Source organism: Schistocerca piceifrons, chromosome 2, assembly GCF_021461385.2.
Source record: "Schistocerca piceifrons isolate TAMUIC-IGC-003096 chromosome 2, iqSchPice1.1, whole genome shotgun sequence".
NCBI lineage: Eukaryota > Metazoa > Arthropoda > Insecta > Orthoptera > Acrididae > Schistocerca > Schistocerca piceifrons.
This window is the reverse complement of record NC_060139.1, coordinates 968283207-968305586: the sequence shown is the minus strand read 5'-3', so window position 1 is coordinate 968305586 and position 22380 is coordinate 968283207. Positions and strand designations below refer to the sequence as shown.

The 22380-nt window shown below is 42.7% G+C and overlaps 1 protein-coding gene across 1 annotated transcript; it reads right to left on the bottom strand.

Annotated features, from left to right (window-relative positions):
* Positions 1 to 818: 818 nt before the first annotated feature.
* Positions 819 to 17724, bottom strand: LOC124777893 (circumsporozoite protein-like). Its single transcript, XM_047253440.1, has 2 exons — positions 17575 to 17724; positions 819 to 1293 (listed from the first exon to the last, which is right to left on the bottom strand). Exons 1-2 carry the CDS (start codon positions 17605 to 17607, stop codon positions 904 to 906), a joined length of 423 nt encoding a protein of 140 aa, XP_047109396.1. The 5' UTR covers positions 17608 to 17724; the 3' UTR covers positions 819 to 903.
* Positions 17725 to 22380: the final 4656 nt, after the last annotated feature.

Below are 22380 nucleotides of genomic sequence, written 5' to 3'. Positions count from 1 at the left end.
GTTAGTTTGATGAAGTTCTCCACGGTGGTCTGTCACGTTCAAGTCTTTTCGAATCTGCATAATTACTCCACACTACATCAATTTCGCCTTTTATTGTATTCCATTTTTATTCTTCACTCTCTCTTGCATTATCAAATTAAATGTTCGTTGGTGCCTCCTAGGTAAATTAAAATTATCATTTCTTTTCTTTCCGACTGTATTACATAAGTCTACATTACTTATCTGACCTAATCATCAGAATTCTGGTGTCAAAACATACTTCAAATTTCCATTCTGTTCTTGCCTGTACCTTTTACCGTCCTCGTTGCAATTCCATATCAAGTTACAATACAAACAAATAGCTTCAAGAAAAACTATCTGACACTCAGGTTTCTATTTGACATAACATGTTTCTGTTTTCCAGGAAAGCTTGCATTGACACGGTCTGGATGCAGTTTATGTCCTCTTTTGTCTGTATTTCTGCCATCGTGAGATATTTCGTTGCTAACTAGCAAAACTTTTCTACTACATGCTGTGTCTCATTTACTAATCCTGTTAGATAATCTTTAGCTGACTTAATTCGACTATACTCATTTACCTTTGTTTTATTTAAGTTCATTTTAAAACCTGTTTTCAAGAGACTAGTCTGGTTAAAGGATCTCCGATAGTGTTACAATGACATTGGTAAACTTTGAACTGTTAATTTTTTTCTCGTTGAACTCTACTTTTCGTTTAAAATTTGTCCATAAGAAAACTATCAGCAGCATGTGTTCAAAAGAATTTGTTCTGAAAGGAGGGGAGAATCAAAGATCGTATATACTGAAAAAAATTTCGCCACCTGAAGAAACAAACATTTGTGCATTTAATGTGTCACCTCTGGTTTCTACAACATCAACAGATTACAGATACTCAGAAAATCAGGACTTAACGCCCGAACCCAGGGAATGGCAGTTGTCCAAAACCTGGGAATTGGCCAGCATTGAAGCCTGGGTTGAAGCCTTGGTTGAAGCCTGGGATGAACCCTGGGTTGAAGCCTGGGTTGAAGCCCGGGTTGAAGCCTGGGTTGACGCCTGGGTTGAAGCCTGTGTTAAAGCCGGAGCCGTAGCCCTGGTTGCCATTGCTAGGGAACGCTGGGCGCCTGCTTGGTGGTGGCGGAGCGCCCCACTGGCCGCCGAAGTTTGGCCGCAGGGGCTGCTGCTGCTGCTGCTGCTGCTGGGGCGACTGGTTGTCTGCGCCTGACCCGTTGGACGCCTGGTTGTCCGTCGCGTTCACATCAGGCAAGCGCTGAATCTCCTGGGCGGCGCAAGCGGAGACCTGCGGACCAGCAGACAGTAAATCAGTAGCTGTCGGATAGCTCATGAGGCTCTTTCTGGTTTCTAATGGGGACGATCAAAAAGTAATGTAACACATTATTTTGCTCGGCCAGTTTCGGTTGAAAAAATGCACTCTTTGTTGTGGAGCATCGTGGAATATTCCCGCTTCAGCAACTGTAGTTTTATGAAGTTCTCATAGGTGGCAGCGCTACATGTAGCCTTCAAAATGGCGCCTGTAACAGAGTTGCGTTCCAAATACATAGCTGAGTTTCTTCTGGCGGAAAACCATAACATCACAGAGTCGTTTGCAGAATGTCTACAGACACTTGGCAGTGAACAAAAGCATGGCGAGTTGTTGGATGAGGCATCTGTCATCACAGCAGCAAGCTCCATAAACCTGTCAGATCTCCCGTGTTCCAACCGGCCGTACACAGGTGCGAATCCTCCAGTGTTGGAACGCACGGACATTCTCGTTCGAAGTGATCGATGGATCACGATGAAGCACCTCACTGCACTACATGATGTCTCTGTTGGTAGTGCTGACACACTCATCAACCAGGTGGGGTACTGAAAAGTATGTGTCCGCTGGTTCCTCGCCACCTAACAGAAGACCATAAGGAGCAACGAAAGACGACCTGTGCGGAGTTGCTTGCGCGTTACGGAGCTAATCGTGACAATTTTCTATCGAGCATCGTCATGAGCAATGGAAAATGGTTCAAATGGCTCTGAGCACTGTGGGACTTAACTTCTAAGGTCATCAAGGTCATCAGTCCCCTAGAACTTAAAACTACTTAAACCTAACTAACCTAAGGGCGTCACACACATCCATGCGTGAGGCAGGATTCGAAGCTGCGACCGTAGCGGTCACGCGGTTCCAGACTGTAGTGCCTAGAACCGCTCGGCCACCTCGTCCGGCCAAGGGCAATGGAAAATGGGTTCATCACTTCGAACTGGGAACAAAACGGCAATCCGTCGAGCGACACCACACCACTTCTCCTCCGAAGAAAAAGATCAAGGCTCCACCCTCAGCTGGTAAAACTATGGCGACGGTCTTCTGGTACTCTGAAAGGGTTATTGCGTTTGACGTCGTCCCTCATGATGCACGATCAACTCTGAAGTGTACTGTGCTTCCCTCAGGAAACTGAAGAAACGACTTGAGCGTCTTCTTAGACACAAAAAGGAAACGAACGTCTCCTCCCCCACGACAACACAAGGCTTTGCAAAACTCTGCGCACTCGAGAGGGATTCACAAAACGTAATTGGACTGTTTTTCCACTTCCACTGTACAGCCCGTATCTCGCACCTTCCATTTGTTTCGCTCAATGAAGGATGAACTCCGCAGGAAGCAGTACATGATGGCATGTTATTGATGCACCAAGATGTTGGCTCCAACGTCGACCATTAGAGTGGTCCACCAGTAAGATGGCATAAGGACATAACATTGAATTGAGATTATGGCGATAAAAACCAACTTGTTTTGAGAAAAAATCTGTTGCATTACATATTCAGTGCCCCTCGGATGTTGATATCTTTGGATAATAACGTTTCCTTTTCTACATCCTATAATATGAAATCGATAGGATTAGGAGGTGCTTTGGACGTCGTCGCACTGTTCATGTGAACACTGTTGCAAACAAGCCCATTTTCGGTCTATAGGAACGCGACGTGACTGTATGATCATGCACGGACTAACGAAGAATATTTCTGGCCTCTAGGGTGCTAGTTGCGTGGAACTGTTGAGCGCCGATGAACAGTATGGGGACCACTGGTGCATAAACAGTCATCTGCGCAACGACAACACAGGACTCTGGAGTGAAGCACGTTTCTTCAGATGACAGAAGTTTCTGGGTACAGCATCAGAATGGGTGGTCCATGTATGGAGGCTACGAGGAGAACGAATGTTACCAGACCACAGTAGAGACTAGCATCTGGCATGATGGTGTGGGGTACTTCTTGGTACGCCAGGGAATCATCTCTCTTTTATATAACATGGATACTAGGCCATACATTTCTGACATGTTACAGCTGGTGGCTGTGCTACAACTTGGATGTCTCAGTGACGTCATGTTTCAACAAGATAAGGCAAGACACATGTTACCCCTGTGCTGTGACCTACCTCAATTCACAGGATATTGCCCTGGCAAGCGCATTCTCCACACCTCCTACCTATTGAAAACATCTGGTCTTGGGTTGCTGAGACATTGGCAAGCCACCGCTCCATAGTGACCTCTATGGATGAGCTGAATCGGCATGGAATCTGCCAAGATCAGTTCTAGTCAGGTTAGAGCCAGGGGCGGCAACTCTGTGTTCTAAATTTCGTATATCCAGAAAACACCTACAAATTTAATCATGTATTGTTCCTACTACACTGTGTACAAACAATAAGTAAGATTCCGTTATTTGCTATTCTTCACAGTGTCCCAGTTTTAATGTATTTCTGTATGTTAGCTACTGTTTCTATATAGCCCTTTTGCCTTTTTCAATGTTCGTATCCATGTAATTTTCGTATTTTCCTTCTTTATTTACCGTTTTTTCATCTTCAAGAGGCTCTTGTGGAAGTTTGACATTTATCTGTCCACCATCTCCACCTGCTACACGTACCAGTACCTCAGCTTTTTTATTTATGCGCAAATTTAGAGACCAGCTAACACACATTCCATTAGATTAACCAACCGTTTCAATTCGTGTCCAGTTTCAGCGGTTATCCCTAAATTATCATGAAACAGAATCAAGTAGATTTTCTGCCTATGCAGGCCGAAGTGGCCGAGCGGTTCTAGGTGCATCAGTCTGGAACCGCGCGACCGCTACGGTCGCAGGTTCGAATCCTGCCTTGGACATAGATGTGTGTGATGTCCTTAGGTTAGTTAGGTTTAAGTAGTTCTAAGTTCTAGGGACTGATGACCTTAGATGTTAAGTCCCATAGGACTCAGAGCAATTTTAATAAATTTTCTGCCTATGGCAAGCAACTCCCAGACTTAAATATGCCTTTACTTCCCTCACAGCCTTTTCCACACAGAAAGTAAAGATCAGAGGTGAAAATGAGCAACTTGTTCTTCAACTTCTCATGTTTTTGGTCACTGGTATCGACCCATCAGTACTGACGGCTCCAGCCTACTTTTTTAAAGAGAGTAAATTACCCTTCTATCACCGTACTTCATACTGTACTGCAGGGCCAGCCACAGCGTAAAGAACCGCATGCAAGCCGTATTTGCAGGCCTCGTGGGGACCGACGATCGGCCTGTCTTCGTTTCGCTCGGTCCTTCTCGGAAGTACCCAGTACGGCGCAACATTTCATTTAGTATTGCGGTGTGGCAATTTTCGGTCGGGACAAGTCTTTGAGTTCGGCAGCCCCGTTGTGTCAGTCTGTTTCGCCCTCGCTATTTGCATGTGATATGTAGGACGTTCGCAGGTCCAGTGGCTGTTTGCACAAACAGAGCCACTCTAGTGATTATCGTCACAAACCTTCAAAAATCAGTGGTAATGGCAGAATAGACCGATGAGACTTCTCAGAAGCTATAACGCAGTCGCATAATGGACGGGATCCATATATTTGCTATGAAACAACATTCTAACACCACGCAAAAAGAATTTAAACATTCAGTTGGCAATGAAAGAGCAAAATAATACAAGGATCGACAGATGGGATTCATTGTCCTGTACATCAGGAAGCAATTTGTGCTAAATAGCGTGGACCACGTCAAAAAATAATGAAAGAATAAAAAATTTCTTAAGTCGCAGGCGTCATTCCACTGCCAGTTACAACAATTTTCGATGGAATTTAACGAAGAGTGTGGAGGAGTTATATATTACTGCAAAGTACGTTGGTTGAACCAAGGGCATGCGTGGAACAATTTTTCGATTGAAAATCCACTATTATTGAATTTATGAAGGAGAAAGTAGTGCAGGAACGGAAATCAGAACATCCGTAATAAATTGCTGACCTTGGATTCTAAGTGGCCGTGACTGTACACCGTCTGCAGTAAGACACTCAATCGTGAGAGACAATTTGTTTCTGATATGACGGACACGCATTTAAAAAGAAAATAATATTGCGCAAGGGAAACAGTCCAGTATCCTACTGCGTGTGTGTATTGTGTGTATCAAACCGGGGACATAGAAACGACGGAGAGACTTCGTCCCTCAGTAGCCCTCTGTGGTACATAACCCCACAACAGGCCACAGCAGTCCACCCACCCCACCGCCGCCCCTAACCGAACCCCAATTTTTTGTGCGGTTCGGCCCCCAGTGGACCCCCCGAGAGCGTCTCATACCAGACGAATGTAAACCCAAATGTTTGCGTGATAGGGTAATTATGGTGTACGCGTACGTGGATGCAGTGTTTGCGCGGCAATCGCCGACACAGCGTAACTGAGGAGGAATAAAGGGAACCAGCTCACATTCGCCGACATAGATGGAAAACCGCCTTAAAATCCATCCACAGGCTGGCCGGCACACCGGACCTCGACACTAATCCGCAGGGTGGATTCGTGCCGGGGACCGGCACGCCTTTCCGCTCGGGAAGGATAGTTTTCTATATGTTTTGAGGACACTGCCCATCTTACATCTGTTTCCGAGACAGGTCGCCCTTTCAGTGGAAAGCGTCCATGTGCATGTACATATGTAACCGACGGATCTGCAACGTAATTCCTATTTTATAGACAAATCCCTTTACGTTTGAATTATACAGGACGTCTACACTGTTTTCCTCAGTTAGAGTTCCCATTCGTCCATAATGAAGTTGCAAAAGTGGTATAATATTTCTGTCAACATATGGATGGGAGCAATTATGAAACTAAAGAAGTCTCGATTACGTGGCAACCTGAAAGTAAAAATCTGTGAAATTATCTGTGTCTGTTCGTATGCCATAACTTTATACCAGAAAAAACTACGTTATGTCTTCAGCGCATTTGTGACCTACTTTGTGGAGCAATACGAAATGTGAAAGCAAATCGTATGTAGTGCCAATGCATTGCTACCTAAGTATAGTGCGATGGCAGTTTCCCTCTTCCCCTTCTATCTGTAAGACAGTGTGGTGTGGCAGTGGGGCAAGTGTGCAAACAGGCCGATCACTATGGCACAAGAGCTAGGGCACAGCTCATGAGCTGAATTCTTGCTGCCTCTGTTGTACTGCTTAAGGATGGAAAAAAAGTCCTTTCCCCAGTATTAAAAGACATTGTCGTACAAATGCAGTGTATGAATGCAGCAGTTATGCTAAAATGAAGGGAATAAAAAGCGACAGGGATGCTTTAGAAGACGATCATATCAACTTTAGGGTTCGTGACCAAAACAAGAACAGAGTCATCATTATGGTTGTGGCAAAGGTGTTTTAAAAAAGAATTGTTCCATATTCTTTAGTTGAAAGCGCCAGCCGTAAGCTGAAACAAAAGTCCTGTAAACTGATGCTCGAAAATAAGTACTTGTTGAGACGTAGGCCAGTGTATTGTATGATAGCTGTCCCTCTACTTGCGCTATCAGAGGTACTCAATGTCTTTAATATTAACTGTTACGCATCCTTCACCCCTCTCCTCAAAGTATCTTAGATTTGTGCGAAGATATCTTGTGATGTAATCTGTGAGAATCACAACTTTTTATATTATCTTCAACTAGATTGTTAAATATTACAGTGCTTCATATGTTGCAGTACTGCCTTGAGTAGTTTGTAGAGTTACAGTAAGATAGCTATTAGGACGCTGTTCACATGACCAGAAGGAGACATACGTCGCGATATATGGGGTTTATATCAGGTAGGTGATGTTAAAAACGTGTTACTAAGTGAAAAACACTGCACACTCTCATATAGACCGGGAAATGGTCACGGAATGGACACTTATAACTTTAATTATAAATAATAAAACACTAACTCATTTTTGACGTTGAAAATTTCAACTGAAGTCTATAAATGATTGGCAACAATTACGGCAGGAAACGTAAGAGTTTTGATTACCAAATGACGGACAGCGTCACACGAGAGAATGCCAGGAAGTATGAAACAGTACAAACTCGCATAATAGAATTTTTATCGAGCCAAGTCAGTCAGTCAGGGCTTACACGTGATCCAGCCGATATCTCCGTGCAGGCTATGATCTAAAAAATTTCCAATTGCTAGTTAATTATACTCGTTACAATTAGACTGCATTTCTGCAAAATTCACAGTGCTTGCTTACAACAAATTCACGATGATGGCAACCCTCTTTTACTTTTATCAATTGTTGCTGCCTACAATTCTGTCAGATGTCAGACATCATTCGTTTGCAGCATGAGATCGCTGCTCATTACGAGCAAAATCAGAAGAAACAAGGAACAGATAGAGTATTTTAATACTTCCTAAAGAAGATATACTAACTCCACAATAGCTTCCTCAGTTATATGGTTTTGCCCAATATATCCGCACGGCAACGAAGCTTCCTGACAATTTCCTCCGGCAGGGCTTAACGCAGAAGCTCAATGGTCTTTTTCTTTATTCTCTTGGCCGGGCCCATACTGACCTATCTCGATGCAGTGTTACTATCAAGTAAGTCTCCAGGTTCTAATGTCTGGCAGCAAGAGAACAACAGCTACAAGAAGACCAACGACGAACCGTAATCCACTTCACGGGAAAGAGATTGACGACGCGACAAAATCAGTTCACGAAAAGGGACTCAATTTCACTCCAACACCGACTGCTGTACCTGTTGCATATTTCGTCAGTGGTGTGTAACAAGTAGTTTCCGCCCTCCATAGCGACGATGCGGAAGAGATACGACGGGAAATGTGCAGCACGCTCTCTGGAGCCGTCCCACCGAGGACGAACATTACGAAAGCTAAAAGAGCTGCCATTCGATATCTACGGAACGAACCTGAAGTAATCATTCTAACTGCGGGCAAAGACAATGCCACTGTACTGACGCTGTCAGAGTACAATCACAAATTCTATGACGTACACGAGAATCCAGTATACAGAAAATTGAAGAGAGACCCGACCGTCTACGTTCTACTGTGAGCAAAACGGGCACACCAACTTAACCAGCTGGCCAAACATTTAACGGCGGTATTAAGCCCCTACATCGGTAAATGTCAGCACCACTTCAGGATCTCTGTACATTTCATTTAACAGGTTGCAAGAACTAGGCCTCGATGACCAGGGCCTTACGGTCAGCTTTGATGTGGTATCCCTCTTCACCAGAGTGCCGCTTGTTGATTCCCTCAAGTTGATCAGGGAGAAATTCAATCCGGCAATGACTCTTCGAATTTGTGCTCACGTCAACATTCTTTCTCTTCACTGACGACGGTTGTAAACAAACGGAAGGGGTCACGTGTGGTGCCAACTATCACCATTTGCTGTAAACTTGCTTACGGAGGACTTCGAAGACAAACCCTGGAAAAAGCTGCCCTGAATCCTACGTGGTTTTCAGATATGTTGATGGCAGATTTGTGGTGTGGAAACATGGGAGTGAAAGACTTCAGGGTTTTTTTCCAGCATCTGATCTCTGTGCACCCTAGTACCAAATTCGCCATGGAGATGGAAGAAAATGGCGATCTCCCCTTTTTGGACGTCTTAGTCAAGCGCAGAACGGAGAGCACTATAGGACACTGTGTGCACGGGAACGCCACCCACATTGATTTGTTTCTCCACGCTGACAACTCAACATCCTTCATTGCGTGAGGGTGTGCTATGTACACTGGCACAGAGGGCCCGTGTCATAGCGGTCGAAGAAAGCCTACCAAGGGAGCTTGACCACCACAGGCAAGTTTACTAGAAGAACGGATACGACAAAAGGCAAATCCGACGTGCTTTTAGGCAGGAAGTACAATCCCAGCAGAGATAAAACGACGAGGAGGACACGACATTGGCGTATAGGTCATACGCCGGCAGGGTATCGAATAAAATCGGCAGAATCCTGGCTCGACATAATATTAAATGCGTTTTTCGCCCACTTCCGGAAACGCGTGCCTATTAGGTACGGCAAAACATGACTCGGGCTCTATAAACGAGGTGTTTAGCGTATTCCATGTAAATGCGGTAAGGCGTACATCGGGGAGACTGTATAAAGAATGGAAGAAAGATGCAAGGAACACAGAAGACACACCGAACTTCCGAAAATCAGCGGTTGCAGAACACTGCGAGGTTACAGGTTGCTCCAGGAAGCATGAAGAAACGAAAGTGTTAAGACATGTCGTCGTTTTGGACTGTGTTCTGAAGGAGGCTATTGAAATACGAGTGGCTAACGGACAGGCCGACGCAGGCCACTGAAGTGCTGAAGACCAGAGATGGCGCCCACCATCCGGCGGCGCACCATCCCCCCCCCGCCCTCCTCCCCCCCCCCCCCCCCAGGCCGCTACCCCTACCGGCACTCCGCCCATGACGGCTCGTGACCGGCAGTGAAGCAAGGGTTGGGGGCGATAACGGTATTAGGGAGGCAGGACGTAGCGAAGATGCTCATTCTGCTGGTGTCGCTTGAAGATGACAGCACAAGAACGACTGCATCCGGTTGGACACGCGACAATGGTACAAACTGTTGAGTCATTGTTTTTCAGTACACCGTCCTCAGTCAGCAATAGAAATATTTGCACTTGTACCTGTTACGTCCTATATACACTGAAGTGCCAAAGAAACTGGTATGAGAATGCGTATTCAAATACAGAGGTATGGAAGCAGGCAATATATGGCGCTGAGGTCTGTAGCAGCTATTTAAGACAACAAGTGGCTCTGTTGTTAGATCGGTTACTGCTCCTACAATAGCAGGTTATCAAGATTTAATTGAATTTGAAAGTGGTATTATAGTCCGCGCACGAGCGATTTGACACAGCATCTCCGAGGAAGCTACGAAGTGGGGATTTTCCCATATGGCCATTTCAGCAGTGTACTCTGAATCCGGCTAAACATCAAATCCCCGACATCGCTGCGGCCGGAGAAAGATCCTGCAGGAACGGTACCAACGACGACTGAAGAGAATCATTCATCGTGACAAAAGTGTAACCCTTCCACAAATTGCTGTAGATTTCAGTGCTCAGCCATCAAGTGTCAGTGTGCTAACCACTCAACGAAACATGATCGATATGGGCTTTCGGAGCCGAACGCCCACTCGTGTACCCTTGATGACTGCACGACACAAAGATTTACGCTTCGCCTGGGCCGGTCAACACCGCCATTGGACTGTTGATGACCGGAAACATGTAGCCTCACCAGACGTGTCTCGTTTCACATTGTATCGAGCGGATCGACGCGTACGGGTATGGAGACAACCTCATGAATCCATGGAAACTGCATGTCAGCAGGGAATTGTTAAAGCTGGTGGAGGCTCTGTTATGGTGTGTGGCGTGTGCAGTTGGAGTCATATGGGAGCCCTGATACGCGTGCGTAAGCATGACGTCTGATCACCTGCATCAATTCATGTCCATTGCACATTCCGAAGGACTTGGGCAATTCCAGCTGGACGATGCGATTCCCCACACGTCCAGAATTGCTACAGAGTGGCTCCTGGAACGGTCTTCTCATTTTAAACACTCCGCTGGCCACCAGACTTCCCAGACATGAGCATTATTGAGCATATCTGGTATGCCTTGCAACGTGCTGTTCAGAAGAGATCGCCACTTCCTCGCACTCTTACGGATTTATGGACAGCCCTGGATGATTCATGGTGTCAGTTCCCTCCAGCCCTACTTCAGACATTAGTCGAGTCTATGCCACGTCATGCTGCGGCACTTCTGCTTGCTCGCGGGGGCCCCACACAATATTAGGCAGGTGTATCAATTTCTTTGGCTCTTCAGTGTATAATGTGTCCTTATTTTGCGGCGTCCAGAAAACGAATGACGACAATCTAATCTCCATTAGACAAAACAGAAAACGATAGCAGTCACACAAATGCACAAAGATAGTGTCCTGTCCGAAAAGTATTGTCATGAAAAACCGTAATAACCCGCGAAAATAAAGGAAAAGGGTAGTTTTGTTCATGAAGGAGGTTTATAGGTATATCGCAGAGTGTACAGCCAATATGCAGGTTATAATCTCTTAAAAAGTCCATGTGATTCTGTAAATCTTTGTATTTTCTGACTCGAAGATATTGGTGAGGCCTCTGGGACATTGGTGTTTAAATTTTTTCCACTTGTTATGCACTGATGAGCCGAAATATTACGACCACTGCCCACCGCGAGGATGACTGCCTCCTGGTGGTGTTGCTGGCTCGTGACGCAGTAAGGAAAGGATGTACGCGGAAGAGAGACGAATGGGCAGTCATTACAGCGAAGATACGGGCCGCAAATGCGGATATCCACTGGCATAAGTGGTTTTAACAAGGGACGCATCGTTGTGGCTGGAAACGAGACTCCCCGAAACGGTGAATCTGGTCGGCTGCTGGCGTACTACAGTCGTGATCATCTGTGAAAAGTGGCTGAAGGACGGTGGAGTAACGCTTAGGCCGTATGGTATATGATAACCACGTGACATCACAGAACGTGGAGGTCGGAGGATCGCCCACTTCGTAATCCAGGGTAGACAGCGATCTGTAGCAGATCTGACGACAGTGTACAATGCTGGTGGAGGCACAAGTATTACGAAGCTCACCTATCAAAGCAGTTGCTGAGAATGGAGCTCCACATCACACGACCCTTACGTGTTCCTGTGTTGACCCAACGACAACGTCAGTTACGATTGCAATAGACACAGTATTGCTGAGGTTTTCACCTTGGATCAATAAAAACGTGCCGCCTGTCGAATGAATCGCATTTTTTATTACTCCTCGTCGATGGCTGGGTCCTTACACGGTGTCATCCAAGAGAATAGCTGTACGAATGATGCACCGCGTCGCAGATGCAGGCCTGTGAGAGCAGAATTATGCTGTGGGGTACACTGAGTTGGGCTTTCATGGCATCTGTGGTGGTAACTGAAGGTATCATGACAGCAGTGAACTACGTGAACATTACTGCATAATGCTTGAAGTCTTGATATCTTCCAGCAGGATACCTGTCCGTGTTGCAAGGTCAGAATTGTGTTTCAGTGATTTGAGGGGCATTACATTATAATGAACTCGAATTGATGTCTTGGCCATCAAATGAGGCTGATCTGTACCGAGTAGAACACATATCGGGCGCCAGTTGAATGCCCGTAAACCACGCCGTAATTTGCAGGAATTGCTTCACCTGTGCGTAGACACTTGGTACCACCTTCTGGAATACTGTCAAGGACTTGTAGAATCCATGCAGGCTCTCTGTTGTACTGTGTTTCAACAGTGGAACAACAAGCTATTAAACAGGTAGTCATAATGTTTTGGCTCACTTTTTTTGGGTTCAGGGATGTCTACGGATCTATAAAAATCGCGAATAAGTGCACATTGTACAAATGTTATGACTGCATAACTAATTTGCTCAGTATTTCGTGACGTGTTTAATACAAAAAACATAAATAGTAAATACACTTACACGTGTAGATATCTGTGAGTGAATACAGTACACACTTCTAGTGTACTAGCCAAACTAACAAGAATACACATACCGAATTGTGTCGTAATAGTCTTCGTCGGGACTATAAGCTGCTCCTTTACAACTGACACATAGACATTTTTGCTGGTCGTTTACCATGATTTTAGTCCATTAAGTTCAATAATGGCTCTGAGCACTATGGAACTTAACATCTGAGGTCATCAGTCCCCTAGAACTTAGATCTACTTAAACCTAACTAACCTAAGGACATCACACACAACCATGTCCGAGGCAGGATTCGAACCTGCGACCGTAGCGGTCTCGCGGTTCCAGACTGAAGCGCCAGGAACCGCTCGGCCACAACTGCCGACAGTCCATTAAGTAACAGAGTATTTAAGCAACAGCAAACAACGCAGAGTGTCATACTAGCTATGCACAGGGAATGGGATGCAAGGCAATATTTTAACCTCGTCCAAGTAGCCTCGAGAAATTCCAGATGTATGAATGATAGGAACACTGACTGCCCACAAGGGAACAGAGTTTGCGGCATTGGTTGCAGATAGTCGCCGAGCACAGATATATAATCCGCTCCTATACAGGAAAACAGCTTTGTCAAGTCAACGAGGCGACATCTCACCCCACATTATCAGCTGACGCCTGTCGTAACTCCCATTCTAATGGGTACAGTCAATATCAAAGAGTTCTGCTGGTCTTATCCGAACGTAAGCACGCTAATAAGTGGAGAATAGAGTGAACGACGATTCGTTTGACTACAAAGCAGTCTCCCATGGTTACGTGACCAACATGTATTCTTGCGACACCAATTTCGATATTTCAAGGCATTGGATGGTACAAACAGTGGCTTTGAAATGGCCGTTCTATCGTGAATATTTTCTCCATGATCTTTTCTCGTTCTTTCAAAAGTTATCATACGCTTCTAAGCTTTCTGTTTCTGTCACTCAGCTTGAATTTCGGCCATTGTTGTGCTCAGCAGGTCGTAGTTTCCTTGATTGACATGTGCTGTAAATAGAGTGGACGCAGTTCTTTTCTCGACACTAATAGAAATGTTGTCCTCTTTATTACTAAAACTTCAGCAAGATTGTTCTCAGCAGTCTCGTCTCTCTATAAATCTAAGGGATTCGCCATAACGAAGTTTTAACACATCAGTATATATTCCGTCTGACATCTATCACCAATAGTAACAGACTAACGATTGTGCATTCTCGGTAGGTAGGTGGGATACTTCAACACTAATGAACTGGAATACACAGGGGTTTCGGGTGCTGTTATAACACAGGTGCCCACAGTACTTGGTCGGCAGCTGCAGTCAGTGGTATTTCCAAGTGAAAACGCTTCACACAGAATTAAGGGAATCGCAAGTAAAGCGAAATCTGGCCTGCCAGATAGAGATTTCTAAAGACTGGCTGAGTTGCCTGTAAAGTAAAATCTTGTTAATACTAGCCCCGCCTTCGTTTAGTCCGAGATGGATAACACATTAGAAATAGGTTAAAAAAATCAAACCAATATTACGGATGAAATCTAAAATCTGCCGGGAGTGGGTGCGATCATCGGCCGAGATGCGGGCGCCCACACTGCTTCCAATTGTGCCCGCTTTAACCACTGTTGTTGTTTCACCCAGCCAGCCAATGTCTGCTCGGGCTCAGTGCAGTGTGTACGTGTAGTCGGGGCGTGTTAATTTTTATTATTGCTACTGCCATTTCTCACCAATGTGAGCGCTGACTCCTCAAAGCAAAACAGGCAATTTGTTTCTTTGCAGACGAAAATTTTGCGACGGAGGATCTTGCACAGAGGAGAGAGAATAAAAAAAAGGTTGCGGCGGAGTTGGGCGCAGGTGAAGTTACAGAATATGACAGGCGACGAAACAGAACCTCACTAGAGTTGTGGTATTCTACCAAAGCATCTTGTTCCTCTTCTAAAGAAACATCAGAATTAACGGATCGTAAAACCATGAAAACGTAAAATTACGAACAGACTAGTGAAGCCCTTCATTTGTGGTTTGCTTGACAGCGAGCTAAAATAAGCCCAATAAGTGGTCCGATGATTCAGAAGCAGGCGCTCTGATTTCGAAAACAAGCTGAAGGAGGAAAAGGAAGTTTTTCTGCTGGTTGTGGCTGACTGGATAGGTCGAACAGAAGGTAACAGAAGGTATAGAGAGCGGCGCCTTGATATCTTTAGTGAAAAGTCATCCGTTGACAGAGGAGCTATCAAAATTATCCAAGAAGAAACTTAAAAAATATAGTAAATCTCCACTGGATCAGGTTTATAATTGTGGTGAGACAGGCCTCAATTATAGAATACTTCCGACTAAAACGCTAGCAGCTACAAATGAAGCTTCCGCTACAGTTTATAAGAAAGCAGCAGGTAGCGTGCCTTACTTGCGGCAATGCCTCTGGAGATCACAAATTGCAGCTTTTGTTAATTGTTAGGTCTTCTAAACCAAGAGCAATCAAAAATATACAGTAAAGGGGAAGAGGACGATGTTGGTACTAACAAAGTGGGCCATAGTGATGGAACGGCGGCATTAGAATTAGCATTGCACTACGTGGAACAACGGAATGTGGCGACACCAGCTAACGTTATGCTTCTAAGAAGATGGCGGGACTACGCTACTAAGAACAGACGTTATTCACAAAAACAAAAAAAACTTCTGATTCCTTTTTCCGAAAACAAAATGTGGTGTGACAAAATAGATAGCTGCCCGAGGAAAAGACTTGGCAAGTGTTTTGTCTGGAGTGAGACGCTCTGTAGGGCAGAAACATGTATACTGAGACGAGAGGATGAAGACAAGCCAGAAGCATTTGAAATGTGAATGTGGAGGAGAATGGATTGGGTAAGCTGGAGGGAAAGAGTGACAAACGGAAGAGCGTTGGAAAGGGTTGCTGAGATGCGGAGACTGCTGCAGGCTACAAGGGAAAGGAAGAACAGGATGGGACATTCGTTGACACGGAAGTGCCTGATAACAGAAGCTTTGGAATGTATTGCAGATTGAGAGGACGGAGGAGGTACAAGAAGACAAACAACATCAAGGGAAGCAGAAATTACACAGAAGTGAAGTGGGAGAAGATAGGAGAGCACCGAGAGCTACCATGTAAAAACCTGGCTATGGGCAGAACACTGACGATGGTGACGACGATGATGACTAGCAACAGTTGTACAGTAATTTATGTAATATGTGTGTGTTTACAGTATAACGTTTGAGTTTCTAATAGAACATTATTTCTTAATCAAATTCTAATTAATACGTGAACTGATGAAATGTTATTGTTTACTGCAATGATACTGTGAATACCGAGGCCTGAATCTATTTTTAAGTGAAAGATCTGTAGATTGTCACACTTCGTTTTGTTCTAGTTTTCCCAAATTCGAATTCCACTCGGTCCCAGTTACCTCGCATTACCGAAATTTTGCTGCATATACCGTAATAATCTTTCATTGTACTAACTTTCGTCGCGTAATTACTGCTACTTCAGTCTTCAGAGAAAATATTTCTTGGGGCAGAAATACCCGACGCTATCGATATACCTGCTTCATGAAAGTCCTTGGACACAATATACAGGTGCGTAACTTTGACTTCTTCCATGATATTAGTCATGAAACGTCACATCTACTTTCACTGCCGCAAAAACGCGTGTACCACGTGCACTTGGCTGTAGTGGGCGGAGCAAATTTGATCTATTTTGGACGATTGGCGCTGCATGCTGTGGAGCTGGAAAATGAAAACATTAATTATCCCTGTACAAGTTTCGAAAGGCCTTCACTTGTTGTTTAATGGGGGTGAGAGAATATCGGTTTTTTTAATGATGCGAACTTACTGTCGCTGTAAAGCTGTAAACACATTTATATGAAACAAGTGCGGCTACGTTTCAGAACTATTAGATGATTCGCGGGTCCATTATCTTCTTTCTACATTATGTCTCTTCATAGTCAGCCAAAATTAAAGCCACATTATGGGCGTATTAACAATCTCCGTGAGCTGGTTTTCGCTCGTCACTTGTATCTTACCGTGTGCAACTGCCAATCGGTAATTCGACACGATCACATAGCTCCTTTCCAATTCTTTCTCTGCAGCCCCTTATGATATATCACAATATGGTTTTCAGTGGATTTTGCTGAGATAATTAATGCATGAGTTGACAAGGTCTGCACTTTTAGAAACACGTTTCTCTGCAGCCCCTTATGATATGTCACAATATGGTTTTCAGTGGATTTTGCTGAGATAATTAATGCATGAGTTGACAAGGTCTGCACTTTTAGAAACACGTTGTCACAAATTGCGTGCCTACACTCTCTGTAATTGGAAACGTCATTGTCATTCTAATAGGACTTACAATATATTGACTTATATCAGATTATTTAATGGTTTCTTGAGGTCATGCCAATAATCCCCTGTATCTTTCCCTTGATCACTATCTCGCTGTTCGTAATAAACTGAACCGCGCAGATTGTACACAAAAGGTAAACAAGCGTGTTTTCTTGCACTGTTCGTATGAGACACGTTTGTTACGTTCGCATCCACAAGGTGCAGCACAGACAGAGCAGAGACTATGTCTTCCACCCCTAATCACAGGGGTAATAAGAGAGATTTTCAGTTTCAGAGCAGCAGATTAAAAACATTATCCTGTGTAAAGGTTTCAGCGAGGTATTTTCATACGTTTAAGTTTAAAATACGAACATAGAGAAGTACAGTCAGTAAAAATCAGTAGGGGGTGATCTGAGCAACAGAGAACAAATATTTCTTCAATTATCCTTTCCACAACATTGATACACCATGAAAACTGGAGGGAGATAAGATGAAATCACGAAATAAATCATCTTATTAGTAAACAAACCAAGTACTCTCCGATGACTGTACGTCTGAGCCACTTACCGCCAGGAAGAAGAAGAAAAACAACGCTCTCATCTTGATTGCGGACTGCAGCTGACCGGAGCAATGAGCGGTCTTTTTATACCTCACCAAGCATCGCGTGATATTTATTCCTACTGAGGACTGCTTGTTTGCGAACGGGGCTATGACACGCGCAGGTGTCGACACCTCCCGTAAAGCAAAAGCTGACAGTCTATGGACACAGAATGAACTGTTGTTGTACCGTATTCCGTGAAGGCTTGAGACGTCACAGCTCGTTTATGTTTGGAACTAAGAAAGGTGTTTTGGCAACTGAATAAACAACAGTGGAATGGTACAGGAATTGCACACGTGCTTCAGCGTACTGCCTCATGTAGCAGCAGCTGCTTTCAAATTTCATCAATAATCGGGAAATTCTGTTACAGTAAAGAAAGGTCTTAGGCTGTTTACGAACCGCCAGATATCGTATGCTTCTAATATTCTCCCACCGGGTTTGAAAAGTTGTTGTCAAATCTTTGCTTCTCAATGCAAGGGTATAATGGTCAGTAATAATAGTTTATCAGAAACGGAAAAGAATTCCACAAACGGTTAAAGTGAATGAAGACAGTACCACATGTCAACGAGACACCACTGGGACTAGAAGATACAGCGCCGTCAACAATGGAAATGTTAGCGTTTGTGATGCTATAACACTACTCCATAATGTTTCTGTTAATTAATCCTGCAATTTTAAAGTAATTCTTTGTATATGCATGTACTAATTTTGTCAGTATTCGTTGTTTGAGAACGAAAATATAATTATGAGGAAGTTATTGAAAAATAATATTGTAAACATCTTTAGTAGAAACGTTGACATAGTCAGTGAAGTTCATATTGTATAGAATCCAAATAGTCTGTTTCACAGTTGGTAATAGTGTTTCTGGGCATGAATGTTCGCAGTCAGTAACGGAAAGAGAGTTTCTAGTCTTCCGTTGTGAAGAATGTACCCAAGATGGCAGTGCTCAAGGGCGTAATGGAGAACGTTTTTGAAATGGTATTTTAAGTATGGCAAGGTGTTGTGTGTAGATGGACAAGCACATTTCCTTGCAAGTACAGAGCATATAAGGAGAATTGTTAATGAAGGAGACTACTGTGTGAGCAAAGTTATCGAACGCTGTTCTTTGCTAAAGAAGGACCTGTTGCCAATAGCGGTCGTTGTGGAATGCATTACGTCGAACCACCTGCAACTCGGCACAATGTCAATTAACTTTTTAACTGTGTACACGGCTTGCCAACTTAATAGATTAATCACTTTCAACATTTTAATGTTTTATTGAACTATAAACAGTGTGAGTGTTTCTGATTATTATCGCAATTCCTTAATCGTTTACAGTGTCCTACCCTTTCATCATTACTATCAAGGCAGTCATAATTGAAAGAGATAAAATTATTTCAATTCAGAGAAGATTAATTACATTTGCAGGTAACTTGAATCTAATAGTTCATGAAACCAGATGAAGTAATATGTAATGTTCTTCGTGCATTTGCGTGCTTATACTGCATCCACTCAATAACTAGGTAAAATAATTTTAAAATAATTGACCAATTACAGTGAATATTGATTTCTGATTAAAGTGGCTTTTGCAAATTTTAATGTCTTTTTCCAAATATTTAATGATATTTTCGACTTTCCTATAATTGGTGTCGCAGAGGAGTTTGTTACAATTAATGAAGTCATTACGAACTACCCTGAGCTACCTTTTTCACTAACAGTGATTAGTCATAGGTATTTTGCTTCACAAAATCTGACGACAGATAGCATAAAAAAGTGGTGGCATTCAATTCATCTCGTTTGAAATGTTGCTTGCTAGTAACCACAGTTGGGTTTTGTTTACTGCAAGTAGTTTCAATGCGTTTCTAATTAATTTGTGATACGTGTCTTTTACATTCAAACTTGTGTGTGTACATTTTTGTACCACTACTGCCTTCCTACACACTTGTCATTATTGTGTAATTGCAATTCACTCATTAACAGTTTTGAGTTTCTATTCACCTTTGAACTGGTGACCGTAACTTATTAATTTGCAATCCAGATTCCATGCTATTTCAGTTACATACCCAAAATCATAGCTAACTGCAGTGTATTATTTATATCGATACGGAATTTCTTCCAGATCTTTGTCGTCCACGATAAGTATCTGTACGATAGCTATAAAATTGGTTGCATTCTTGAGGTTAGCATTTTCTTGGAGCCGATGCATTTTCCTGTTGAATAAGGGACATCAGATATACAGGTCATTAAATCACTTATTACCAAAGAGTGTAGCCAGGTTACAGAGTGACTGTACTGGAATCCTTAATTGATGGTTGATATTTTGGAACAGTCCCTGTTTGTAGCAACATGTTCTGGCGTCTCCAAAACACTTTTTGTAGACATACAAAATAGCGCAAGTTTTTGTCTGTATAGCGTGAGTGCAAGTACAATTTTAACAAATCACTTGTTCTGATACAATGATTTCTGCTACAAAGCCGCATTAATTTACGTTGTTTCAGTTGTTGCACACATTACGGGTTTATTATTCATAAAAAATAGACTGCGTCATATCTTCCATTCGACATGTGGTACGTAGTTTTCGCAATTTCGTTGGCCTATAGGTATGACAAGTAATTTTACGTGGAAGAAGGAATAACCAGACAAGCTATGCTACAGTTTTTTATTATGTTATACATGGTTTCTAGTACTCTGAGCCACAACTAAAATAATGGTACGGTAACATTAACTACGCTGGTTATGGGGAAAGTAAGGAAGAAGGTGAACAGAAAATCAAAGGAAGACGTCCTATTAACTAAGAAACTGGATGAGACATTACGCTGCGCAGCTGGTAACACGAAATTTAGCTCTAGAGGCAGAAAACAAAACGGGATAACAACTGTTATCAAGTCAGATATCTAATTTGTTCTTCAGAGTCAAACTTAATGAAATGCAGTTCGTTAGTATTTACATTCTAACATAGAAAACAACTATTAGTATGCTAAGCACGATTTACTTTTCCCACAGTGAGAATAAGATTATAAGATTAATTAAAATAATGTTCAATATGAAGACTCCTGTTCTCAAAATTAAATGAAATCAATGATCTTAAATGTGATACCGGCATTTTCCATGAAATTACTGGCATATGTCATATTATTGATTGCACAGGTAAAGTAAAAACTAATAACATAATTTGATTACTTTTTGTTAGGTAACAACTTAATCTCACACTGTTTTCGGCACTGAATATCCACGACTGACGTTAGTTTTTCGTTTTTTTTTTCTCTCTATCACATAGGTTTTCTACACAATGTGACGTCGTTGCAAACTGGAAAATTAGAAATACACATGTAACAGGAACAAAAATAATTCTATATTTTATTATGAACGAAGATTTGATATAACGATAAACATGAAGCCACTTATTTATTGCATAGGGAAGTTGCGTACATTGGTTTACATTTCCCTTCTCTCTCTCTCTCTCTCTCTCTCTCTCTCTCTCTCTCTCTCTCTCTCTCTCACACACACACACACACACACACGCACACACACACACACACACACACACACACACACACACACACACACTTTCTCACTCTCTTGTCCTTAAAGCATCTAATATAGTTGCTTCTCCAATGTGCTTCAGGGCTCCATGAACTTACCAACAGTTGGTTTCCAGCGGCCCTCATACCGTCATTTCACTTTCAGTTCCTTTGATGTCTCGATAAAGGCGCTCATCTACTTCCAGACTGACGTCACCGAAATTTTCAGGTAAAAAATTAAGGTGACTGCTCTAAAAGTGATTCCTACTTCTTCATCTTTTCAAGCTTGTTGGCTACAACGTACATGTAACGTGGGTCTTTTTTTTCTGACTAAGAACTTAGTAATGAGCTCCTTGAATGTCACTTGAGCCTTCCACTGCCTTACAGACCATAACTGCTTTAAAGTTAAACTCAGAGTAGAAACATGAAATTTGCAGAGGATGCTGATCTTATACTGTAAGCGTCGTTTAAGAAGGGATTTTTCGATATTCCATCCCTAAGGGGATGAAATATTGAATGAAAGATTTTCTGATAATTTGCAGCTGTTAAGGCACTTTCGAAGCTTGACCTACGAAAATTTATACACAGTTTCTTGATTAGAAATAACGTAACACTTAACATTTTTGAAAATTTAACCCCTACTGTGATGAAATAGAGGGTAAAAATTTTTTTGAAAATAAATTGTTATTAAAGAACTACATCTATGAAAACTGATATTCAACTCTTCGGTTAAAGGTAAAAAAATTACGTGTTTCAGTGTTTTTGGAAATTCAGCTCCTAAGGGTGTGAAGTAGAGAATGAAATGTTTTATGAAATATTGCATTATGAAAGCAATTACAAGTTAAATCTATGGAAATTTGTATTTGGCTTCTCTATTAGAAACAAAAAATAGGCATTTCACTGTTTTTGGAAATTCAACCCGTCAGGGGGGTTACATAAGGGGTGAAACGTCTTACGAAAATGTTTTATTGTGGAAGCACTTTTAAAGCAAAATCTATGAAAAATGATATTTGGCTTCTCAGTCAGAAAAGAAAAAATACTCGTTCCACTGTTTTTGCAAATTCTACACCTAAGAGGGTGAATAAGGGCCAGATTTATTCACTGACTCTTCATATCCCAACTCAAACCGCTAAGGATAGCAACTTGAACTTTGGAGAGGGTGTGAGCTTTGCACTATAGTCTTTGTTTAAGAACGGACTGTTCGAAATTCCATTCCTAAAGGGATGAAATGGGGAGTGAAAGACTTTTTGCAAATTGGTAGCTATTAGAGTAAAT